Genomic DNA, 26,464 nt, shown 5'->3' with positions numbered 1-26,464 from the left:
GATACTTAGGAGGAAGTATACTGAAATTTGTAATGTATTTTGAAATGCATCCAAAATATATAAATTCATGGGTGAATAGACTGGTGGATATAGAAGGTCTGACATGCTAATGTAAGTATGGAGTAGGTAACCATTCCCTTCTCCAAGAGACCTTCCCAACCCAGCGATCAAACCTGGGTCTCCTGCTTGAAGGCAGATTCTTTACCATCTGAGCCACCAAGGAAGCCTCAGTCTCACTTTACTTCAAAGTAAAAGTAAGTAAACATTAAAGACAAAATATAACAGTGGGTACATGGGTGTTTATTACAAATTCTTTCAACTCTGCTGTATGTTTGAAACTTTCCACAATAGAATTTTGGAAAAAGACAAGTTAAAGCTTCAATATATCTGGTTATTTTTAAATGTATGGAAACAAAGCAGAACCCAAAAGACAAAGTAATTTTGAAAAAGAAAAATAGAGCTAGAAGAATCAGACGCCCTGACTTAAGGCTGTATTACAAAGCACAGTAATAAAAACAGTATAGTATGGGCACAAAGACGGAAATGTAGACCAGTGAAACGGGATTAAAGTTCCAAAGTCAACTCACACCCACAGTCAACCAATCTATGGCGGGGAAAGAGTACACCATGGAGAAAAGACAGTCTCTTCAATACGTTTTGCTGGGAAAACTGGAAAGCTACATGGAAAAGAATAAAATTAGAACATTCTCTAACACTACACACAAAAATAAACTTGAAATGGATCAAAGGCTTACATGTAAGGCCAGACATTATAAAACTTGTAGAGGAAAACATAGGCAGAGCACTTGACATGAATCACAGCAATATCTTTTTTGACTCGCCTGCCTTAGAGTAATGAAAATAAAAACAAAAATAAAAATGGGGCCTAGTTAAATGTAAAAGTTTCTACACGGCAAAGGAGATCATCAACAAAATGAAAAGACAACCAAAGAATGGGAGAAAATATTTGCAAATGATGAAGCCATTTACAAGGGATTAATCTCCAAAATATACAAAAGATACAGTTCATGCAACTCTATAAAAAATATCAAAAATAGGCAGAAGATCTAAATAGACAGCTCTCCAAAGAAGACATGGAAATGAAAGTGCTACTTGCTCAGTCTGAGTCTTTGCAACTCCATGGACTGCAGCCTGCCAGGCTCCTCTGTCCACGGGATTTCCCAGGGAAGAATCCTGGAGTTGCCATTTCCTTCTCCAGGGGACCTTCCCAACCCGGGGATTGAACCCAGGTCTCCTACATTGCAGGCAGATTCTTTACTGTCTGAACCACCAAGGGAGCCTCAATAGAGATGGCCAAAAGGCACATGAAAAGATGCTCAATAGCACTATTAGAGAAATGCAAATCAAAACTACAATGAGATAGCACCTCACAGCAGTCAGAACGGCCACCATCAAAAGGTTTACAAACAATAAATGTTGAAGAGGGTGTGAGGAAAAAGGGAACCCTCCTACACGGTTGGTGGGAATGTAAATTGGTACTGCCAGTGTGGAGAAGAGTATGTGTGCTTCAGTTATGTCTGACTCTGCAACTCCATGGACTGTAGCCAGCCAGGCTCCTCTGTCTATGGGATTCTCCAGGAAAGGTTGCCATGCCCTCCCCTCTCCAGGGGATCTTCCCAACCCAGGGATTGAACACCTGTGTCTCCTGCATTGCAGGCAGATTCTTTACCACTGAGCCACCAGAGAAGCCCCTGGATAACAGTATGGGGATTCCTTAAAAAACTAGAAATAAAACTTCTATGTGAGTCAGCAATCCTGCTAATGGGTACATACCCTGCGAAAACCATAATTCAGAAGGATACATGCACCCCTATGTTTACTGCAGCACTATTGACATAGTCAGGACATGGAATCAACCTAAATGTCCATCAACAGAGGAAAAGACAAAGAAGATGTGGTATATATGTATACAATGAAATATTACTCAGCCATAAAAAGGAATGACATGTGCTATTTGCAGCAACATGGTTGACCCTAGAGACTATCAGACAAAGACAAATATCATATGGTATCACTCATATGTGAAATCTAATTTTAAAAAATGCAAATGAACACACAGAAGCAGACTTGTAGATATTGAAAACCAACTTCTGGTTACCAAAGGGGTGATGGGGAGGATGAGCCAGGAGCTTGGGGTGAAGCTGAGGAGAACCCAGCAGGACTCAGCAGACGTCAGGAGACGTCTGAGGAGCCTCACAGCCAAGTTGCCACAGGGGTGGGGGTTGTTAAAAGAAAAGAAAACCACAGCTAAGTAAAGAAGCTGTGCCTATAAAACCACTCATCTTAAGGACACTGGGAAGGATAAAATGGGTAAGATGAAGCATGAAACAGAGTTCATGAAACCCAAGAGAAACGATGCTTCCATAACTAAACAAGCCCTGACCTCTGAAAACTGATGAACTGCTCCCGATGCTCAGTACTCACGAGCGTTCTTCTTTATTTTCTGTAAGAGGAGGGGCAAATACAAGGACCCTTCCCCCAAACACACACAGCACTGGCTCACTGTGTCCCATTGTAAGCACTGTTCACTGAACCCACAGTAGGCAAGGGGCGCAGTAGAAGGCTGAAAGAAAATGTGAGGAGCTATAGGAGCTGCAGATGCATTTATTCTCTCCTGCTGGTGCAGCTGCCGTAGCAGCAGACATAACACAACACACACCCTCCAGGCCTTTCCAAGTGGAAGTTATATACGCTTACAGAACAAAAGTAGCCCCTGGCCAAGTGAATACCTCGTGACACGCATGTGCAGTGCTATAAGTGACGTCAGCTGTTACGTAATCATTATTTACAAAACGTGGGGTGAGATCAGAGGACACAGGGTTAGACTGCCTGACCGCAGCCACCTTGGCTAATTGCTGTTTCCCGACACTCCACCCCTTCAGGGCTTTCTCACCTCACAATCTGCATGCAGTCCATCTTCTGCTACACTCCCCTGGCGAGTAACGCGGACCTTTGAACCCACATCCTGCAGCAGCGGTAGATGCGACAGCAACAAACAGCTACATTCCCAACACACAGCAAACCCGACGCCAGGCATCACCTGGAACTCACGCTGCAGTCCTTGCCCTCAGGGGGCTAAAGGGCCACCCAGCGCGCACGGAGCACCTTCACTTTCCACGGCCAAGTCTCGTCCACCGTCTGTCCTTGCACAAATCAGCCGTGTTTGCATCTGTGTCACCCCGAGGGGACCCCTGCCAGCTCGGGCCCCCTTCAGGACCGTCACACTTTCAAAATAGCATCTCACGCGCCGTCCCCGGACTTCTCTCAGTAAGGATCTGCAAAACCCCCCATAGGTGCCAGGCCCACCCCGTATCCCAGAGTCGCAGAAGCCAAACTGCCAGGGCCTCCCCTTCTTTTGCCAAAACTGCTCATTCAAGTCGACAAACCACCGAGTATATGGTTGATGTGTCGTGAACCCAGGTGCACTGGGAGCCCCTCGAGGATGTGCCCCCAGGCCTAGGCTACTCACGCTTCCTACCTGCTGCACAACAGGGCTCGCTGCCAGATGGCGACCTGCAGCCTCACAACATTCACCACCACTGTCACCTACAGCCTCACTGACAGAGGTGCTGGGTCCTTGCTCTAACTCCAATATACGCTGCTCTAGTTCTTCCAACGGAGAAGGCCCTGGCACCCCGCTCCAGTACGCTTGCCTGGAAAATCCCATGGACGGAGGGGCCTGGTGGGCTGCCGTCTATGGGGTCGCACAGAGTCAGACACGACTGAAGCGACTTAGCAGCAGCAGCAGTTGTTCCAAGCGTCTCTGCACACTGCGCACCAGCACAGCATCGCGTAGGGCACAATCCACATTCGCCTTCAGGGCAGTCAGGAAAATCCACCCTAGGGTGCCAGAAGCAGTCCGTGCCGCCTTGTTCAAGCAAACGGGAACTCACTGCTCCTAACGACTTTCAGTGCTAGCCAGTGGCCCGTCCATCGCCTCTCTGTCTTCCACTGGAGCCCACGCCCAGAGGATCGCAGCCACATGGTACCACATGCTATATGGTGGCCCCTGGCTTCCTCCATCCAGTGAAGCCTCAGGCTTTTCTACCTGCTGGGTATCCTGCTGGCTACACCAACTGTCTCGCCGTATCTCACTGTGTGCACTGTTCACTAAACCCCTGGTAGGCAAGGGACAAGCTAAAAGGCGGGGAGAAAATGCGAGGACCTGCAGACACGTTTATTCTCTCCCGGCTGGTGCGGCAGCCATTAACAGTAGACACAATATAACACAACACCACACACCTGCCAGGGTTTTCCAGGTGGAAATTATACACGCTTTCAGAACAAAAGTAGCCTGTGGCGAAGCAAGTGCCTGGTGCCACATGTGCAGTGCTGTGAGTGACCTCAGCTGTCATATAATCATCATTTATAAGACGTGGGGTGAGAGCAAGAGGCCGTGGGACGAGAGAGCCTCAGCTGTCATATAATCATCATTTACAAAACGTGGGGTGAGAGCAAGAGGCCGTGGGACGAGAGAGCCTCAGCTGTCGTATAATCATCATTTACAAAACGTGGGGTGAGAGCAAGAGGCCGTGGGGCGAGAGAGCCTGACTGCCATCTTTCCCTGCACACACGCGCACGCACGCACACACACACCCAGGAGCTGGCCTCTGCTGAGGCCACATGGTCCCAATAAAAGCACTCCTCCTCCCACCAGAAAAAAAGGAACTGAGATATGCAAGAGGACCAAAGCAAATGGAAACCAAAATAGCAGGTCTATTGCCTGAAAAGGCACGGTGTGGAGGAGGGGATGAGGGCCTGGGGGCATGAGCACGCAGGCCTGGCCTGGAACCCAGTGCAGGCAGGGCCCCGAGTGTGCAGTACACGTGTGTGTGCACGTGTGTTCCCAGTGCTCGCACAGCTTTGAGGTCTGGATGTGTGAAAGCTGTTCGTTCTGGGCCAGGTGGGACCCCAGTCATCGCTACAGGCTTCATACCCCCTCCCACTCTGGCGTTTCACTGTCTGTATCCCGCCACACACAGAGTGGAGACAAATATATACCTCAGTGCTTCCGCAGGTCTTCTTAGATATGTTTTATTATTTTTACATTTTATCTGTTTAGTTAGCTATTTGGGGCTGTGCTGAGTCTCGGTTGCCAGAGCAGGGCTTTTCCCTAGCTGTGGCACGAGCCTCTCACTGCGGGGGCCTCTCCTGCTGTCGAGCGCGTGTCTCGGGCGCACCGGCTCCGGCAGCTGCGGTTCCCAAGCTCCCGAGCACGGGCTCCGGAGTTGCGGTGCACAGGCCTGGCTGCTCCGCAACGCGTGGCAGTGGGCGCCTCCCAGATCAGGGACGGGACCCACGGGCTCTTTACCACCGAGCCAGCAGGGAAGCCCCTCACACGCGTTTTTAAGGAGACAGTCGTTAGCAAGTCTGACCGCAGGGTGAACATTTCTTTCTTCCGATGCCTCTTTCACACATTCTCCTCAAAGAATATCTTGTTTGTAAGAATAAAAATGTTGCCTGAGTAGAAACTATCACAATATTGAAAAATAATGATCCTTCAATTAAAAATAAAAGTCGCCTGAAAATGGAGAACTATCAGGGCAATGGGAAAAAGCGGACCCCCACTCCTCACAAATCATGTGTGCTGGGAACAAGGCTCCACTGAAGGGTCGGAAGGGAGCGGTGGCCCCCTAAGAGTGGCACAGTGCGAGCGGGGGCACCGCCGGCGTCTGGGACCCAGCCCGCCCACTCAGAGGGGAGGTGGTGGGGGCGAGAGCCCCAGGCCTGGCACCCGTCACCGCTGGATGGGAACCGGCAGAGGCGCGGACTGGGCATCTGCACCGTCCAGGGATTCTGTGGTTAATGAACCCATTCCCACAAGTGCAAGGCGGGACTCTTATTAAATCAAGGGAGTTTTATTAACGTCAGGAGAGGAGGGGATTGTTAAGGAAGCGTCCAAAGACAAATCTGTCAAAACTAGGAAAACCGAGGCTCGCCCTGGAAGCGCCCCAGGGCAGAAAAGCCGGTGGAGAAGGAGCAGTGGGCTCACAGCTCCGTGCACGCCGCGCCCACATCGTCATAGCTGGACCCCGAGGATGCCTGCAAGGGGGGTTCCTGTCCCACCTGCGGGGGGCCACCTCCCTGCAGCATGACAGGCGTGTCCTCTGCGGGCGGGTCACCTGAGGGCCAGAAGAAGCGTGGGTTACCAGAGCCATCAGGTCCCAGGGGCTCCCACACTCTGTGCCTGGGCAGGGCCCACCCGGAGGCACAGGGGGTTGCCCAGAACAGCCTGGTCCAGTTTGTCCAAAAGACTCACTGGAGTTCAGGCCACGTCCTGGAGGAAGCGAGTAAGGGAGGGGCTGCCTGACTTGTAATGACTGCTCACCAGTCCTCCTGGCCCGGACCCCAGCGCATCCTTGGCGGTGGGCTCTGTGCTGGGCTTCTCTGACCCACCCCAGGAGCTTCGGTTCAGGTGCTTAACTCCCCTGGGTTGATTCCAGGTATGCTCTGCCCCCCAACCCTTAACCACCAGAGCAGAGTGTGTGGGATCCCAGGGATGGGTCAAGATTTGTTGACCTGTTGGCACCTTCTATCACTTGTCCTCATGGGCCAGGCGACTGGCTGGCTTGGCTGGGTCTCCTAAGGGCAAAGGGGCCTCGGGGAACCCAGGACAGCTAAGAGGGCGTGCAGCCAGCGAACACTGCATGGGCAGGGGGAGGGGTGCACACTTGTGTGTCCATGAGTCCTGGAGCCTGGCCCTGCTGCTGCTGCCCGAACATCCCCCTCAGACCTCCTGCCACCCTGGGAGCACAAGGCTCCTCCCTGCTTCTGGCAAATTGGTCCCCACCCGCCCCTGAGGGCCTGCCCTGTCACCTGGGGGCTGAGGCAGGACCCACCCCATCACATCTCTGTACTTTAACTCTGCTCAGCACATGTCCTTGTCTGACCCTAGAGACCTTGTCCTTCTTGCAGCCTTTACATACAACCAGGCTGCCAGCACCTGCCAGACACTCACGCCCCGTCTGTTCATGACAAGCTCTGCCCACCTGCTGCATCATGGCCATTAGTCTCGTCAGAAGTGGCAGAGGGCTTTGGGGAAGGTCATGGTGGCTATGCCTCCCCATCCTGATGACAGCCTAAAACAGTGCAAGGCCCACACGCTCACCAGTCAGGCAGGTCCCAGGCCTCAGGTGTGCACCACGTGAATCCACCCATTCCTCAAGGATCTGCTCATAGATGACCTCAGAGACTTCCTCATGCCCTTGGGATTCTGCAAAGGAGCACACTGAGAGACCCCGCCCCGGGACGTCCTGGAAAAAGAAAAACAGTCTCTATACGGGTGGGGAGCAGCCCAACCTGCCAGGGCTGCCTCATGATTAAGGCGGATGTTTGCAGGTAACAGTGTCCTCGAATCAGTCTCCAATTCCAGCCTCGGCACTCTGGGCCCTTGTGGCCCTGGAGCTGAGGACACCTGTCCCAGGCCAGGGGCTCACCGTGTCTTTACCTCACTCCACAGAGCACCTCTCCTGTCTGTCGGCCCTTCTGTCCCAGGCCCCTTCTATCCCACGCCCCTATCTATCCCGGCCCTTCTATCCCAGATCAGATCAGATCAGTTGCTCAGTCGTGTCCGACTCTTTGAGACCCCATGAATCGCAGCACGCCAGGCCTCCCTGTCCATCACCAACTCCCGGAGTTCACTCAGACTCACGTCCATCGAGTCAGTGATGCCATCCAGCCATCTCATCCTCTGTCGTCCCCTTCTCCTCTTGCCCCCAATCCCTCCCAGCATCAGAGTCTTTTCCAATGAGTCAACTCTTCACATGAGGTGGCCAAAGTACTGGAGTTTCAGCTTTAGCATCATTCCTTCCAAAGAAATCCCAGGGCTGATCTCCTTCAGAATGGACTGGTTGGATCTCCTTGCAGTCCAAGGGACTCTCAAGAGTCTTCTCCAACACCACAGTTGAAAAGCATCAATTCTTCAGCACTCAGCCTTCTTCACAGTTCAACTCTCACATCCATACATGACCACAGGAAAAACCATAGCCTTGACTAGACGAACCTTTGTTGGCAAAGTAATGTCTCTGCTTTTGAATATGCTATCTAAGTTGGTCATCACTTTCCTTCCAAGGAGTAAGCGTCTTTTAATTTCATGGTTGCAGTCACCATCTGCAGTGATTTTGGAGCCCAGAAAAATAAAGTCTGACACTGTTTCCACTGGTTCCCCATCTATTTCCCATGAAGTGATGGGACCGGATGCCATGATCTTCATTTTCTGAATGTTGAGCTTTAAGCCAACTTTTTCACTCTCCACTTTCACTTTCATCAAGAGGCTTTTGAGTTCCTCTTCACTTTCTGCCATAAGGGTGGTGTCATCTGCATATCTGAGGTGATTGATATTTCTCCCGGCAATCTTGATTCCAGCTTGTGTTTCTTCCAGTCCAGCATTTCTCAGGATGTACTCTGCATATAAGTTAAATAAACAGGGTAACAATATACAGCCTTGACATACTCCTTTTCCTATTTGGAACCAGTCTGTTGTTCCATGTCCAGTTCTAACTGTTGCTTCCTGACCTGCATACAAATTTCTCAAGAGACAGATCAGGTAGTCTGGTATTCCCATCTCTTTCAGAATTTTCCACAGTTTATTGTGATCCACACAGTCAAAGGCTTTGGCATAGTCAATAAGGCAGAAATAGATGTTTTTCTTGAACTCTCTTGCTTTTTCCATGATCCAGCAGATGTTGGCAATTTGATCTCTGGTTCCTCTGCCTTTTCTAAAACCAGCTTGAACATCAGGAAGTTCACGGTTCACGTATTGCTGAAGCCTGGCTTGGAGAATTTTGAGCATTACTTTACTAGTGTGTGAGATGAGTGCAATTGTGCAGTAGTTTGAGCATTCTTTGGCATTGCCTTTCTTTGGGATTGGAATGAAAAGTGACCTTTTCCAGTCCTGTGGCCACTGCTGAGTTTTCCAAATTTGCTGGCATATTGAGTGCAGCACTTTCACAGCATCATCTTTCAGGATTTGGAATAGCTCAACTGGAATTCCATCACCTCCACTAGCTTTGTTCGTAGTGATGCTTTCTAAGGCCCACTTGACTTCACATTCCAGGATGTCTGGCTCTAGGTGAGTGATCACACCATCATGATTATCTGGGTTGTGAAGATCTTTTTTGTACAGTTCTTCTGTGTATTCTTGCCATCTCTTCTTAATATCTTCTGCTTCTGTTAGGTCCATACCATTTCTGTCCTTTATCGAGCCCATCTTTGCATGAAATGTTCCTTTGGTATCTCAGATTTTCTTGAAGATATCTCTAATCTTTTCCATTCTGTTGTTTTCCTCTATTTCTTTGCATTGATTGCTGAAAAAGGCTTTCTTACCTCTTCTTGCTATTCTTTGGAACTCTGCATTCAGATGTTTATATCTTTCCTTTTGTCCTTTGCTTTTCACTTCTCTTCTTTTCACAGCTATTTGTAAGGCCTCCCCAGACAGGCCCCTTCTATCCCAGGCCGGAGGTCACAGTGTCCTCACCGGCCCCAGCACCTCTCCTGTCTGTCCCGGCCCTTCTATCCCAGGCCCCTTCTATCCCAGGCCCCTTCTATCCCAGGCCGGGGGTCACAGTGTCCTCACCGGCCCCAGCACCTCTCCTGTTTGTCCCAGCCCCTTCACAGCTCCAGCTCTGCCTCCAAATGGAGGTGTGGACTCCAGTCATGTCCCAGGTCAGCAGCTCTCTGCACCTATGAGTCTGCAAAGGCAGCTGGGTGCCCACATAGGGTCAGATAACTCAGAGAGATGGGTTCAGGGTGACAATGTGGAATCCAGGTCAGATCCATGGCAGGGGGCTTGCACAACCAACGTGCCATCCACTGCTTGTCTTTGGGAGCATCAGCCTAAACCCAGACAGCAATAAATAAAACTACCTCTTGCTTCAGATATCGGAAGATTTGCAACAGGAATTTGCCTGCCTCCATCCTTCTGTCCTTAAATGTAAGAGGATTCCCAGTGCTGATGGTTATATTTTTATTAACTTGCTGGACAACTTGTAAGGTCAGCGATTAAGTAACAATTTCCTTTCTAAGCATTTACCTACTTCTTGATAAGTCTCTGAAAGTGTCCAGGACAGCACTACCGTGCAAGTTCCAAATAATCACATTCTGAGAATCTCTTCCTGAGACTGTCGGTTAATTACAAAGGATGGTGAAAACTGGCACCGTGATCATGTTAGAGCTATCGGTGGTTACAGTGAAGGGCCCGTAATAACACCTCACACTGATCGCCTGCGCGTGTGAACACGGGCTGACCTAACTCTACCATGGCTCCGTGAGGGTGAGGGAGCCACAGGGCTCTGGCGGGGCTGGGCTGGGACTCAACCCCACACCCTTAGTTTAATGCATCTCTGGTTGAACCCAGGGTGCTCTGATTCTGCTAATGTACTGAACAGGGGCTGAGACATCACACCCGTGTGCACCCCCTGTCAGAACCTGAGAGACAGGGACACGTCCTGAGGGGCTGTGTCCAACTGAACCCTTACAGCTGCTAACAGGAGGCTTCAAATCACCTCTAGCCCCCTGGCCTCCTAACACAATAGTCAGGCCATTCTCTATAATGAATACTGTTCCTTAAACTACACGTAAATGGAAATTCATGAAATGAACAAGGATAAGCATAACAGTTGATAACACAAAGGAGAATTCCTATCACAAGGATGCAAATACTTGAAGTATAACAAAACTGCCTGAATCATCCTCCAATGCTGCCACAGAAAATCTCAAAAGTGAACAATTTTAGATGAGTGAAATCATCAGTGAATAGAGTGTAAGTGCAACACGAGAAGACTTGCCACAGACAGGTGGACAAGAGTCATAATTACTGAGTGAGCTGTCACCACTCAGGTTAGCAAAACCTTCCCCACGTTACAATTTTGCTGAAATTTATTTTTCCTATGTAGTATTCTTCTCTATAGATGACTCATTATATGTATAATTACTAAGGAGTTAATATCTTTATATTTTAAGACTTTTTACACAAATAAATTCATAAATAAGGAAACTTCATTTGTCAGATCCTACAGGCTGGTGCTGGTTTGGAAGAACGCTCCTCATCCTGTCAAACCTGCCTCTGATCCTGGAGTTCTCAACCCAGGCAGCTTTGCCCCCAGTAGACAGCTGGTCGTGTCTGGAGACACTTCTGGTTGTCACAGCATGGGGGGAAGGTGCTGCTCAGCACCCCACAGCACCCAGGATGCCTACGGCAGAGAGTTACTGGCTCCAGACCTCAGGGGTGAAGCCCTGGTCAGCAGGCACATGAACCTCTGGGATTACTGAAGCAGCTCCACACCCTCCCCCTGCCCCCCACGCTGTGTGGGGCACATGTGTGTCCATCTCCTGCTTTCTCCACTGGGTCTCCTTTCTCACTGGCCTGGATCCCCAGCGCACTCCTAAGGGCCAGGACACTTGAATTCCCAGGACACTTACCCCTGCCCCGCAGCTTCCCAAGTAGAATCCTAGCCACCAGCCCACTGAAGACAAGGCCATGCAGTGACCCCAGGATGATGATGGCCATGATGGTAGGCAGGGTCCCCTGTGATGCTGGCAGGGGTGCCTGGCTGGGCTCCACAGGTCCTGCAGGGAGATGCTCAGAGGGGAGAAGCATGCTCAGTGTGATGTTCAACTGAAGGCCCTCCTGTGTTCATGCTGTGGGTGAAGCCCTGGGTGTGAGAGGCACAGAGCTGTGAGGGCCTGCCTGGGGGGAGCTCAGGGGACTCTGCCAGGCAGCAGTGATGCCCTTGGGAGAGCAGCTTAGAGGTGTGTGTGCGTGTGTATATGTTGTGGGTGTGTGTGTGCATGTGTGTATATGTTGTGGGGGTGTGCATGTGTGTGTATCTTGGGGGGTGCACATGTGTAATGTAGGGGGTGTGTGCATGTGTGTAAATGTGAGGGTGTGTGTGCATTTGTGCATGCTGTGGGTGTGTGTGTGTGAACATGTATATATGTTTGGGGGTGTGTGCATGTGTGCATATGTTCTGGGGGTGTGTGTGCACATGTGTATGCTGTGGGGGTGTGTGTGTGCAGGTGTGTATATGTTGTGGGGTGTGTGTGTATGTCCATATGTTGTGGGGGTGTACATGTATGTATATGTTGTGGGAGTGTGTGTGCACATGTGTATATGTTGAGAGTGCACTTGTGTATCTTGTGGGGGTGTGCATGTTTGCATATGTTGTGGAAGTGTGTGTGCACATATGTGTATGTTGTGAGGGTGTGTGTGTGTGTGTGTGTATGTTGTGGAGGTGTGTGTGCATGTGTGTATATGTTGTGGGGGGGTGTGCTTGTGTACTGGTTCTGGAGGTGTGCATGTGTGTATGTTGTGGGGGTGTGTGTGCACATGTGTGTATGTTGGGGTGCACATGTGTATGTTGTGGGGGTTGCATGTTTGCATATGTTTTGGAGGTGTGTGTGCACATGTGTGTATGTTGCAGGGGTGTGTGGGCCTGTGTGTGTGTTGTGAGGGTGTGTGTGTGTGCATGCGTGTGTGTGTTGTAGGGGTGTGTGTGCTTGTGTGTGTTGTGGGAGTATGTGTGCATGTGTATATGTTGTGTGGGGTGCATGTATGTATGTTGTGGGAGTGTGTGTGCACATGTGTATATGTTGGGGGGGTGTGCATGTGTGTATATGTTGAGAGGGTGTGTGTGCCTGTATATTGTGGGGGGTTGCATGTGTGTATATGTTGTGGGGGGTTGTGTGCGTGTATGTTGTAGGGGTGTGTGTGCACGTGTGTGACTGGCGTGAAAACTCTACAGATCACTCTGAAGCAAAGGTGAGGTGCAGCTGGCTCTGCTGGGGTTGGAGAAAGGTTTGTGCCAAGATGGAGCACAGGCCCTGGGTCAACGCCAGGACGTCCAGAAAGGCGGGCTGATCCCTGGACATCAGCCCAGCTCCAGCAGAAGAGCCATAGAGCAACAGGGCATGACCCCACACGGGCCCTGAGGGTGCACTTCAGGGGAGGGCTGAAGGTGGGAAGACCAGCTAAGAGACTGAGGAAGGTGTCCAGCCAGGGCCGGCTCTGGCCGGACCCTCTTTGAGATCAGGCTTTCCTAAGCCACTCCTCCCCCGTCCTCAGGGAGTCACACAGGCCTCCAGGTGAGGGCAGATGGGGCAGCCCATCTGTCCTTGGGCCTCTGAGATCCTGGTGTTGCCCCAGCAAGACCACTCTGAGGATGGGCAGAGGGGGCCTCTCGAAGGTGGGCTGCAGCCACATTCCAGCAAGGACAGGAGGGGCATGACGACAGCGGGGCTGCAGCCCCTGCCTGAGTCGGTCCTGAGCTGCCCAGCGGCACCAGGAGCCCACCTGCCAGCGCTCGGGTTTGCAAAGTCCTGAGCCCTGGACCTAGTGGAGTTCCCCATGCACTGGAGCCCCAGGGTTCCTGCACGGCCGCCTTTATACCCAGAGCAAGTTGGGGATGCCCCCACGGGACACGGACCAACCAGGCCACATGGTTGGCAGCTCAAGAATCCAGCACACACACGCATACACACACACACACAATTTACACATGGACATGGGCACACAGCGCTCACACATTCACAGCTCCACCCATCACACTCACACACTCACAAGTATATCAAACAGACCCCATGTGTGCCACACCTCCTGGTCAGGAAAGGCTGCAGGAAAAGGGCCTGGTGAGTTCCCAAGCCCTGCACTGTGGGACTCTTGTGCCACAGAGACCCCAGTACTCCTCACAGCCACTTGGAAGCTTCATTGGAACAGGGGAGCAGAGCAGTGGGAAGGATCGCCGGCCCCGGTAACAGTCCCGCCTGGGTAGGACACTCCCACCCACCAGGTCCCCCTGTCCTCAACTGGTTCCCATCCCTCCCACCTGTCCGCTCACCCCCTGGAGGGGGCAGACGGAGCACCCCCAGATCACTCACCCCATGGAGGGGCAGACGGAGCCCCCTTGGACCACTCACCCCATGGAGGAGGAGACAGAGCGCCCCCGGATCACTCACCCCTGGAGGGGCAGCCAGACCCCCCTGGACCACTCACCTGCACAGCGCACACCCGCGTCCTCCTTATGCCCACAGTCTCCGCGGCCCCACGGCTCCGCCGGGCAGCCCCACAGGGAGGCCTCGCTGCCCCGGCACCCCACCTCATCCAGCCACACGGGCCCCGAGCCTGGTCCAAAGGCAGCCCCCGCCACGGCGTCCACAGCCCGGCCGCACCCCAGCTGCCGGCACACGACCTCGGCGTCCGCCAGGTCCCAGGAGTCATCACACACGGTGCCCCAGGAGCCAGCGTGCCAGAGCTCCACACGGCCCGAGCAGCGGTCCTCACCCCCGCGCACGCGCAGCTCGCCCTCCTCTGCAAGAGGGGCCTGTGGTCACCGGGGGGCAGGACCCGGATGGGAGAGGATGGGGAGCCGGTTGCGGGGGGAGAGGGGTACCTGGGCAGCTGCCCATTGAGGAGCAATTGAGGGCCTCCCCGGAATCCTGCGTCGCTGTCCCTGACGATCCTGTTGGATTTAAATAGCGGTTCACCAGGTGTAAATGCTCAGAGAAGCCTCAGAAGGGAACCTGTGGAGCCCAGTGAGCCCACCACCCCCAGACATGGGTGAATGGCAGCCTCTGTGGATGACCTGTCAGGACACTGAAGCTGCCTCGAGGGCCCCCAGAGTCTGCCCACCTGCACAGGTGATCCAGACCTCCTCTCCACGGGTGCAAGAGTGCGGGTGCCAGGGGGCTGAGGGGCACTGCCACAGCGTGGAGCTCCGCAGCCGGCGGCACTGGATGTTGTCCACCCAGGAGGTGCCCAGGCTAGTGTGCCCCGGCCTGTTCTCCAGCCAGCCCCGCTCCCCACAGCCCAGCTGCTGGCAGATGATGGACAAGGAGGCGTCCTTCAGGGCGTTACTGCACACGGCCCCCCACGTTCCGTTGTGGAACACGTCCAACCACCCAGCACAGGGCCCGGCGCCACCTCGCAGCCTCAGGGCCACTGACTCTGGAAGACAAGCCACTCGGGTCAGACAGTCTCTGAAGGAGGAGGCCAAAACCAGGGGCTCCCAGCACCAAGACCCATGCCAAGCTAGGGCATCTGACATCCAGCTCACATCCACCCCACATCCCCATCCACCCCCACCCAAAGACGGGAGCAGCTGCCCACAGGGAGCCAATTTAAGCCCCAGCTCTAACACTGCAATCCCTAGTAACTCCACTGACTGTAGAAACCTGTCCCTGGAAATCACTCACATACAGAATAACCCTTTTAAACAACTGTAAAAATTCAACAACAAAAAAGGAACTAGCCCGATCTCCGAGTGTGTCACTGGCCCTGGCTGGTCAGCGCCCAAGTAGTGTCTTGTCACCCTGGGGCGGCGAAAGCCCAGGAACAAGGGGTGTGTTAAGCCGACTACAATATGACCACATAGTGGAGTAGGACACAGCCCTCTGAAAGTAAGGCAAAAGGGCCCGCAATACATCAAAATACACACATGGGGATAAACCGAGGCATTGAGGCATGAATTGCATCTGACGGGATCGTAACGAAGTAAACTAAGCTTAGAAAATAAATGGCAGGAACTACACCTGTGACAGAATAAAAGCGGCCACTCAGACCCCCGCCCGGCCCCGCCCCTCACCGAGTGTACCCCCAGCCCTGGGTCTGGGCTGACCTCTGACCTTCCGCCAGCCAAACGCACGGGGTGAGGGTGAGCGGTGCCCGCTCCACGCCTGGGCCTCATGAGCGCCTGCCTGCCTCTGATCTCCCCTGGGAACCCCGCTGCTGCCAGGCGGAATCGGGACAGCAGAGTCCCCACCCCTGCCAACAGCCAGCCCCCTGCAGAGGCCTGTCCGCCAGCGAGAACCAGCAGCTGCCTGAGGAGCCCCGAGCACAGAGGAAGGAAGAGCTGCAAGCTGAAAACACAGTGGAAGTTAAACCTGCCTCCAAGGACAGAAAGACCAGAACGGCCACGAGCGAAGTGTGAAGTGGACAGCGCCTAGACACCCTCTCCCCGGAAGCAGGACGAACGAGCAGAGCCCCCACCCCCACCAGATGAGTGCCAAGGAGCGGCCCTGGGACGGCACTCGGGTCTCAGCACCCACCTGAGCAGAGGGCACCGGCGTCCTCCTTGTGGCCGCAGTCGTGTCGGCCCCAGCCCCTCGACGGGCACCGCCACAGCGCGGCCTCGTGGCCCTCACAGGCCAGCTCGTCCATCCAGATGCGCCCGGCCCCGGCCCCGAAGTGCGCGGCCCCCGGGCGCCGAGCGCGTGCCCGCAGCCCAGCTGCCGGCACACCACCTGGGCGTCCCGCAGGTCCCAGCCGTCGTCACACACGGTGCCCCACTCGCCCGCGTGGAGCAGCTCCACGCGCCCCGCACAGCGGCCCGGCCCCGCGGCCAGGCGCACCTGGAGGCTCCCTGCCGAGGGAGAGGCCGAGTCAGGGCGCGGGGCCCGGGAGGGGGTCCTGGGGGCTGGGCCCGCACTCACCCGAGCACACGACGCCCGCGTCCCGCGACGCCCCCGCGGACACCAGCGCGGCCGCCGACACGTTGCACCGCGTCAGGCGGGGCTCGGTGCCCGCACAGCGCACGCGGCTCAGCCCCAGGGGCACCGCCCCGCGCGCGGGCGCCGCCGCCTCGTACGCTCGCTCCGCCGCTCCGCAGCCCAGCTGCCTGCACACGACGGCCGCGCCGCGCAGGTCCCAGGCCTCGTCCAGGACGCGGCCCCACACCCCGTCCAGGGACACCTCCACGCGGCCATCGCAGCGGCTCTGTCCGTCCCTCAGCCGCAGGGCGTCGGGGAGACCTGGGGGCGGGGTGCGGGACACTGCAGGGCGGCGGGCCGGCGGGTGGGACCCGGCCCGTCCCGGCCGAGGACGCCGCCTCCCGGCGCAGCCCTGTGCGCTCCCGGCCTCCCCTCCGGCCGCGCTCGTGCTGACCCACCTGAGCAGACGGCGGCGGCTGCGTCGCCGGGGCCACAGGCGGGCGCCCCCAGGGTGCTCACGGCGCAGCTCCACAGGTAGGGCTCCGTCCCCACGCAGTGCACCTCGTCCGGCCAGGGCGCGGAGGCCCCGCCCCCAAAGTGACCCCCCGGGGGTGTGGCCACCGCGTTCCCACAGTCCAGCTGGTGGCAGAGGACCGTGGCGTCTGCCAAGTCCCAGTGGGCCGCGCAGAGGGGCGCCCAGGCCCCCTGGACCTGGAGCTCCACGCGCCCCTCACAGGCGCTGCTGCCGTTGACCAGCCGGAACTCTGCAGGGGGAGGGGGTGTCGGCGTCGCTGCCCCCGCGGGCCCTGCTGTTTCTTCCCTTCACACCCAGGGTGCGGCTCCCGGGGCCCCTTCTCTGCCAGCTCCCCACCCGCCTCCGCGGCAGCGCCAGCACACACATGTGTGCAGGGCTCTGTGCCGGCCTTGGGGTCACATCCCTCTGTCCCCAAAGCCTGCTCCCTCTCCTTCCTGCCAGCAGCCCCCCGAAGCAGCACTTCCTCAAGGGGAAGGCCTCACCTCCTGGCGGAGGCCCCTTGGAGCTGGGCCAGGCGCACCCCGAGAGGGTGGGCGCGGCACAGAGGGGCCTGGCAGGGAGGGGGCAGGGCCCAGCCTCGGACCACCCGCCCCCGTGGCCTCACCTGAGCACCTGAGCCCCGCATCCTGGCCGTGCCCACACCGGTGCCCCGGCTCCCGAGGGCAGTGGAAGAGCAGGGACTCGTTGCCCGCACAGCGGAAGGCCTCGGCCCACACGAGCCCCGGGCCCTGGCCGAAGTGGGCGCCCTGGGGTGTGGACACGGCCGCGCCGCACTGCAGCTCCCGGCACACCACGTGGGCAGTGGCCAGGTCCAGGTCAGCGTCACAGACGGTGCCCCAGGTCAGGCCACGCCTCACCTCCAGGCGCCCAGCACAGGAGTGCTCGCCACCCACCAGCCGGGCCTCCGTGTGTCCTGTAGGCACAGAGAGTTCACACCATCCTTCCCTCCTCAGTGTGTTCATCGGTACTCCCTCCCACCCAGGGACCCCCCGGGGCTCCCCACACCCACAGTGGTCTCTTCTTGCATCCAGTCCCTCTTACAACTTCCTGCGGCCGTTGGAGCCCCTCACTTGCCACAGCGTTGGTCCGCAGTGGTCACAGAGCAGTTGTGCCCGGCCCTCCTAGACGGCCGTGTTCGTGTTCCTCCCCCCACAGCCAGGCTGCCTCTAAGCACTGCGTGGTGGCAAGTGCCTGTGACCCTGAGGTGGCAGGTGGAGACGGGTACACCCAGTAGGCCTCCCGAGGAGCGTGGGACCTGGGCTGCCAGCTTCTCGTCCCATCCAGACCAGGGAGCCCTGCGCTGTTTTGTTGGCTCAGGCAGTTGAGTGAACTCTGAAGCTGTCTGGTGTGTTTCCAATAAGCCCCAATTACAGTTGAAGTTAGCCCAGAGATTCTCAAAGCTGGCTGCACCCTCCTCATGCGGGGGGGTGTTGAAAAATCCCCTAAAGGTTCTGATGGATTCTCCCCATGAAGGGCCCAGTGGACCCCCAGAGACAGTGATCCCCCGGAGACAGTGATCCCCCGGAGACAGTGATCCCTGAGCACCACAATGCTGGTCACTGTTGCGCCTCCTGGAGAGAAGGGCAGAGAAAGGCACCAGCCGGCTGCCCTGCACCTACTCCTCCTGCTGCTCCTGTGGCTGAGGCTCTGGATGCCAAGGTCCATGAGCACAGACCTGCCACGCCCCAGCATTCACTGTGCCCCGTGGGTGAGCCTGGGCGTGCTTTCTCATCCCTCCCGCCCCTTTCTTTATTGAGGTCACTGGGGCTGAGCTTCTGTCACGAACAAGCAGGGCCTGGGCCATCGCCTGAGATCAAGGTTGGGCACAGGCCAGCCTCCTCCCACCCCACCTCACCTCCCAAAGCAGCACCCTAAACCATCCAGCTCTTCCTTTAGACACGAAACGCACTTTCAAAATTCCATCCTGCACTGATTCTTTGATGGCAAGGCCTTCAAGCGTGTGTGTGCAGCAGGAGAGCGACCACTTACATGGCTCAGGAGCCTCTCAGAAGAAAGTACTACTACCTCTGTTAGGGAACCCTGGAAAGGCCTAATCCAAGGAGGAGGACCGTGGCATTTCTGGGGAGAGTCCTCTTCCTCCCCTGGCCTCCAGGAAGCATTCCTAAAATCATGAAACACTGGGCACCAGTTCTTCATTGAGAGGTCACCCAGCTAACCCCACAAGGGGACACAGAGACCAAGAACCTCAAAAGTTACGGGCAGCCCCAGGTCAACTGGGGTTAGGCCGTGGACGCCGGATCTAAAGGGTCACAGGGCTCTAAAGGATGGGAGAGCGGCCTTCTTACCCGAGCAGATCACCTCATCATTCGAGACACAAGGCTTGAAGTTTGCCCAGTCGATCTTGCAGTTCAGGACGGTTGGCTCAGAGCCCTCACAGACAACAAACTGCTGCCCCTTTCTGGGACCTTCTGTCTCTGGCAGGGGGCTGGGGGCCTGCAGCATCGAGCCACACCCCAGCTCCTTGCAGAGGACGGTGCCAGCCTCGAGGGACTGCGGGTCACAGGAGGTGAGTGTCTGGTTGGAGTGCTGCAGCCCCGGGACGCCAGCACAGGGGCTCCTTCCACCCACCAGCTTTATCACCACCTCCAGACCCCCTGCAAAGCAGGAGTGAGTGTCAGAGAAGAAAGGCAGCCACGCCACTAGCCTTGCAGGCTCACCTCTCAGGCTGCAGGGTCCTGCCTGCTCCTTGGGGACTGGGTTCTCCCTGTTTCTCACGGCCGAGCTCCCAGGCCCCCCTGCCTGGCTCCTCCACTCTGTGTCCGGAACAGTCCCCGGGAGTCCTGGCTTCGCCTCTGAGATCCTGCACCGGCCTTCCAGCACCCACCCCTGCCCTGCCACCCCCACCCACCCCGAACATTCTACCAGAGGAGGACAGGACGCTCACCTCCCCCACCCAATAAACTCCACTTGCCACTCCCGACCCCCACCTTGTCCAGGATCCCAGTCCCACCTCAGCCTTGGGCACAGAGAACCCCACCACCCATGCTCTGACCCCTGCCCCTCACTCCCGTGCCCCCCAGCCCCCCTCGTCCAGCACCCACCCCCACTTCCTGTTGATTATTCCTCTTTTCTGAAAGTCTGCACTCCCAGCCCCATCCCTGACCCCACAGCCCTGACTGAGCCTCCTTGGAAGTGCTGCCAGGTCTGCATACGATTCCTTGCAGCCCACCCCCCCCCCCGTGCGGGTCTTCCTCCACACACACGTTCCGAGCTTACAGCTTGAGGAGTGTAGGCAAATGCGTCCGCGTGTAACCACCACTCAACCAAGACCCAGCCTTCCCACTCCCCGAGGGGTCGGGAGTTTGGCGAGAATCGCTTGCCTGCTGAGAGTGTCAGGCTCGGTTCCCTGCTGAAACTGAGCGCCCCTCCACCAGCCAGGCTGGACTAGCATCTCCCTGACTCCCCGACCTGTGGAGCGGGAATCTCATCGCCACTCTCGAGTCATCAGCCTGAGGGCCACATAGATGCGACTTGCCCATATGGACACTGCTCAGAGCACTGGGACGCTTCTGAGCCCGGTCCCCAGGCCACAGGCCCTTCCTGTGCTTCTGTGATAGCTGCGCACCCATGGCTGGTGGGGCCCCTTCCCTGCCCAGTGGGAGCAGGACTGCAGGGTCACCTCTTATTCCCAGGTCCAGCACAGGCCCCAGTGTGGGCATCAGAGGAAATGGGGGGTAGGGGCAGCCCTTACCCATGCACATCACAGCTGGCACCCAGTCGTGCGGACAGGGCCGAGGGCCCCAGGCACCCAGAGCGCACTCCTGGATGGAGGACTCGTTGCCCTGGCAGGTCAGGCCGTGCAGCCAGGGCTGAGCCATGATCTCAGGGCCCGGGACCTCCTTGGGGGCACCCAAGGGGGCCCCACAGTCCAGCTCCCTGCAGACCACCGCGGCCTCCGGGAAGCCCCAGGTGTCTGTGCATGCGGTACCCAGCTGGCCCTGGTGGCGGAGCAGCAGGATCCCGTTGCAGCGGGTGACGTGAAGGAAGATGGTCAGCTGCTCCTCAGGGGCTGCTCCTGTGGGAGATGCAGACTCCGGTCAAAGAGCGCCATGCAGACTCTGCCCCCGACCAGAAGGGTCTTTCCAGGAGCCCAGAAACAGGCCCCCAGAGGCCCACGGTCCTTTCATGGGAAAAGTACAAACCTGTTCTGAGTGAGCTCCTAACACCCCCAGCAGCACTGACCGTTTCGGGGCCTCCGGGCTGGCCATGCTGGGGTCCTCCTCCCCACCCCCAATGCCTGCATCTTCATCATGAAGGTGCTGCAGAAGGAGCCCCAGGGCATCTGCCCCAACTCGGTGTGGATCCCTGGGGCCTTGGGCCTCTGAAGCAGCATCCAGGCCCTTCTTTCCAAACCTCAAGGCTGCCACCTCCACCCCCAGAGGACAAGGGGGCTCTGAGAGCCCACCACGGGGCAGGCGAGGACCAGGCCACCGTGACCACCCTCCCAGGGCTTTCCTAGCAGGAGAGGGGAGGGACTCATGGTTCCTGATCCTCCTGGAAAAAGGCAGGACATGGCTCGAGGTGGCTGGGGAAGCACGGGGACCTCATGAGGGCAGGCTGGGTTGGCTTGTGGGATGGTGCTCAGGCCCAGGTGAGGGTCAGGGAGAGGGAGCAGGTAGGTGAGCATCCAGAGACCCCAGGTGTGGGAGGGACCAGCAGCAAGGGGCCAGAGCAGGGCACAGCACCGTCTACACTGCCCCCAGGGCAGAGGGCCCATCCTCCCTGCCTGCCCATCAAGGCCACCAAAAACCTGCTCATGCTCCTTCACCCAGCTCTCCAGAGATGGCAGGTGCACACTCGCACACTCACACACATGTATGCACAATCGCCTGCACGCTTGAGAGGATTCAGAATCCCCTCTGTCCCTGTCCTGACTCAGAGGATAAAATCCCTCCCGAGGGGTTCACTGCCTGACCAGGGCAGCCGTGTGGCCAGAACCCACCTGCAGCAAGACCAGAGTGAGGGCCAGCCCCACCCTGGCTCCGGTGAGAGGAAGGCCCGGCAGTGGCGACAGCTGGAGGAATGCCCGCCTCTCCCGGGTGGTGTGTCAGGGCACCTGTGTGTTTCCTAACAAGGCCGCAGCCGGAAGATAGGGCTGGGACACACAGCTTATGCAGGACACCTCTATGGACAGGAGCATCCCCCCCCGCAGTCCCAGCCCAGAGAAGGGCAGGGACAGTCAGCCAGGTCAGGATGTGGGGTCAGAGCAAAGCCGGCTGGGGCCACCGCTTGGCACCGTGGAGGCCTTAGGGGATTTCCTTGACATGAGAGGAGACTGGCTATCAGTCTGAGACTCAGAGAAGGAAGACTGAAGGGCTCCTGGGAGACCAGAGAGGCCAAGAGAGAAAGGTTAGGAACGGAGGGAAGCAAAGCTAAACCCGACCCCCTCCCCACCTCGCAGACCCTCCATGGCTCCAGGCCCCTGCACAGAGGGAGGAGGGGAGCTCCTGAGCCCCTTGGACCAGATGCTGGAAGCTTCGTGGGGGTGGCAGGGTGTGCGTGGGGGCGACGGGCAAAGTGGGGAACGGGAGGTGGTGAGATGGACAGTGTTGGAGGAGATCCCAGACAAAGCACCCACGGTGGTATTTTTACCAACAAACTGTATTTTTAAATCATTCTACACTGTAAAACATCTCAGGAATCATGATTAGTCACGAATGTCAGAACTGAGGCTGGACCCCTGGCACAGGGCATGGGAGCCCATTCCAGCCATACCCAGGGCCGAGCAAGGCCCACCCTTCCCAAGTCAGCCCATCTGCGCTGCCCCTGGAGCAGGAGCAAGACACTCACCTGGGGGAGCAGCCTGGAGGATGAGCACAAGGGGCCCAAGGCCCAGGAGGCAGAGAAGGAGCCTCATGGAGCCGCCTGCCCAGCTGCCAAAGTGAACGCCCCGGGGCTGGGCTGCTGCAGTACAGGCAGAGGCTGGGGCGAAGGGGCCAATGAGGGCCCAGAACTCATCAGTGGCTGCACCTGTGATGCTGCACACACAGGCAGCCACTGGGCTGCACAGCCCCACACACCCCCGTTACCCTGTACGAGCAAGGAGGGCGGCCCCGGGCGGTGCCTCCATCTGGACAAGCATGCCTCTGGGCAGAAGGTGCGGCTGCACAGGCCTCAGGGGCTGCCCCGGTCACTGGGAAGTGTGCAGCTCTGGGTGCCTGGCACCATTAGGGTGCAGGTGGGCGAGGTCCCTGTGCCCAGGACAACACCAAGCCACAACCTGGAAAGGCAGCTCCGTGCCCAGCGAGTTACCTGAAGTGGGCATTCCTCAGCCCAGGTGGTGCGGCGGCGGGTGCAGGCTGACAGTGGGGGCACAGGGGAGACAGCACGCGTCCAGGCAGGGACGCTAGGAGTGGGCACTGCACCAGTGGGAGGGGGCTTCAGGAGACCCAGGGAGGCTGCCACCCTAAGTCGAGTGGTCAGGGAAGACTCGGTAATAAGGACCTGAAGAACGGAGCTGGAGAGTGTCATAGGGAAAAGCTTCTGGAGCAGAGGGAGCCGGTGTCAAAGGCCCTGGGGTGGGAGAACCTTGCCTGGTCCTGCAGCAGCCGGGGGCCCTGGGGCTGGGGCAGGGCAGGGGCAGGAGAAGGCACACGGAGATGACTGACCTCCACCCGGGGGACAGGAGCCCCAGGGGGCCTGAGAGGACATGAACAGTGTGACCCTCACTCTCGGGTTGGCAGGGGAGAGACTGCAGGGAAACGGTCTAGGAGGGCAGGCAGGGGCCCTGGCCAGGGCTGGGCAGGGTCATGGCAGGAAGGGCCCTTTTGCAAGTGAAACTGACCACATCCACCAGATGTGACGGGGGAAGAATCGCAGGTGGACCCAGGGACTGAAGGAGCAGAGGTGAACTACAGCCAGAGACAGGCTGCTTTTGATACGAGGTTGAATTTTTCAAAGATAAGATTATTTGTGTTTGCACTTCGTTCAGTCACTTCAGTTGTATCCGATTCTTTCCGACCCCATGGATTGTAGCCCGCCAGGCTCTGTCCATAGGATTTTCCAGGTAAGAATACTGGAGTGGGTTGCCATGCCCTCCTCCAGGGGATCTTCGCACCCAGGGATTGAACCCCCATCTTCTGCGTCTCCTGCACTGAAGGTGGATTCTTTACCAGTGAGCCACTGGGGAAGCCCAACATTAAATTTACCAAGATATAATTAACATACCATAAAATTCGCCATCTGAAACTAAAATGCAGTGGCTTTTAGTATATTCACAGCACCATTTAATTCCCGAACACTTTGTCACCCCGAAGGAAACCGCGTGCCCACTGGCCGTCACTCCCCAGCCCCTCTCCTCGCTCTCAGCCCCGCCACTCGCCTGGCCTCTGCCCCCGGATTCGCCGAGTCTGCCTGTTTCTCACAAATGGAATCAGGCAGCACGTAGCTTTCCCGTCTGTCGTTGAGCTTCGTGTGTTCAGGGATCGTCCCTACTGTGTCTGTGCCCGGCCTGTCTTCCTTTTACGGCTGAGCAGCATTCCCCTGGGTGGGTGGGCCCCCCTCCCAACTGTCAGTTAATGGACACTTCCGGGTGTCTTCCGGGTGTTGTGAATAATGCTGCTGGGGGTGTTTGTGCACAAGTCACTGTATGAATGCACATTTCCACTTCTCCTGGGTGTGCACCTAGGAATGTAACCGCTGTGTCACGGCTGACCTGAGGCGGCCTCTGAGGCTGGAGGACTGCCTCCCAGAGCAGCTGCACTGCTCACATTGCTGTAGCCCCGCACTTTGAGAAACTCAGAAGGACAATGCAGATAGTGGAGCGCGGTTCATTACACAGGCGGGCCCAAGGCAGAGTCTCCTCGAAAGAGTTCTGCTGCTGCTAAGTTGCTTCAGTCGTGTCCGACTCTGTGCGACCCCACAGACGGCAGCCCACCAGGCTTCCCTGTCCCTGGGATTCTCCAGGCAAGAACACTGGAGTGGGTTGCCATTTCCTTCTCCATCCGAAGAGTTCAGGAAAGGTCAAAAGGAGACACCGCGGGTCCGTCCACTTCCCAGAATCCCTCTCGCCGGCATCCATCTTGGCTGAGCGATCATTCTGACTCAGAGTCCTTCCTGGCGGCGCACGCATGGCTCAGCCAAGATGGATGCCGGCGAGAGGGATTCTGGGAAGTGGACGGACCCGCGGTGTCTCCTTTTGACCTTTCCCGAACTCTTCTGCTTGGTGGTGGCTTCTTAGTTCCGTATTCCTTACCAGGACCTCCTGTCATAAAACAACTCATGCAAATGGTTAGGGTTAGGGTTAGGGTTAGTTACTAGAGAGCCTGGCCAGGGTGGGCAGTTTCAGTCAGTGTGCTTCCCCTAACACTCTTAGCCAAGGACCCCAACCAGTTTTTGTGAAAACTTTATATACCTGAAGTGTACGTGTCCAAACCCACCTCCCCAAATTCCCTGAAACAAGTCTGAACAAAGGAAAAGAAAGATACAATCAAAGTTAACCCGTGATTCATACGCCTTAAGCCTAGGTAGTTAACAGTGGACAATTATCAATAGGCCTGTGGTCATACCCAATAAGCATAATAGAATTTATGATTCTATTCAGTTACACAGATAATTAGGGTATTCTTTTAGGCAACAGAGAGTCTAGGTAGGAGCCCTGGGGCTCTTCCTTCCGGGGGCCTGGTTTTCCAGGTGGTATGTCGTTTCCATGCATACTGGGCATGGAGCTCAAAGTCCACAGTCCGGCCCAAGATGGAGTCCTGCTTTCAAGACGGAGCCTGTTCTGTCTGTTTCCTCCTTCATCATGTCTGCCTCCCGAGTGTGAGGGCTCTGACTTCTCCGTCTCCTCACTGACACTTGTTAGTGCCCCCGCAGTGCGTGTGCGGTGGAGTCTCCCTGTGGCGTTGCATTTCCTCTCTGGCTGATGACACTGAGCATATTTTCATGCTCTTGTTGCCCATCAGCACATCTTCTTTGGCGAAATGTCTATTCAGATCTTCCACCTAACTTGGAACGGGGTTATCTTTTCATTGATACGTTGTAAGAGTTCTTTACATTTTCTGGACATTTGACTCTTATTAGATATATAATTTTCAGATATTTTCTTCTATTCCAAAGGTTACCTTTTCACTTTCTTGATATTGTCCTTTGATGCATAAAAGCTTTTAATTTTGATGAAACTCAATACACCTTTTTTCTTGGTTGTTTATCCTTTGGGTGTCATTTCTAAGAAACCACTAAGTCAAGGTCATGAAGATTTATCCCTATGTTTTCCCTAAGAGTTTTATGATTTAACTTTTAAATTTAAGTCTTTGATGTGTTTTTTCTTTTTTCTTAAATTTATTTCTTTATTTTAAATGAAACAAAGATGAATATTTTTAATGATAAAAGGTACAATTCACAAAGAAGATAGACATCATAAACCATTACACACCTTAACAACAAAGAAACAAAGATACATAAAGCAAAAATAAGAAGAAATACAAGGGAAAATAAAAGTACATAATCATAGTGAAACATATTAACATT

The 26,464-nt window shown here is 55.9% G+C and overlaps 1 protein-coding gene across 1 annotated transcript; it reads right to left on the bottom strand.

Annotated features, from left to right (window-relative positions):
• Positions 1-5,744: 5,744 nt before the first annotated feature.
• On the bottom strand, positions 5,745-18,944 carry LOC133239594 (scavenger receptor cysteine-rich domain-containing protein SCART1-like). The gene is given in 11 exon segments (XM_061403939.1): positions 5,745-6,143; positions 7,130-7,234; positions 11,440-11,586; positions 14,009-14,323; positions 14,406-14,474; positions 14,645-14,959; positions 16,060-16,215; positions 16,218-16,373; positions 16,444-16,761; positions 16,899-17,204; positions 17,580-18,944. Coding segments are annotated over 11 exon segments (2,379 nt in total). The 5' UTR covers positions 17,938-18,944; the 3' UTR covers positions 5,745-6,009.
• Between the last annotated feature and the right edge of the window lie 7,520 nt (positions 18,945-26,464).

The sequence above is a fragment of the Bos javanicus genome, chromosome 26 (genome assembly GCF_032452875.1).
Source record: "Bos javanicus breed banteng chromosome 26, ARS-OSU_banteng_1.0, whole genome shotgun sequence".
In the NCBI taxonomy this organism is placed as follows: Eukaryota; Metazoa; Chordata; class Mammalia; order Artiodactyla; family Bovidae; genus Bos; species Bos javanicus.
The sequence above is the reverse complement of the archived record's forward strand: the minus strand, read 5'-3'. Positions and strand labels throughout refer to the sequence as shown.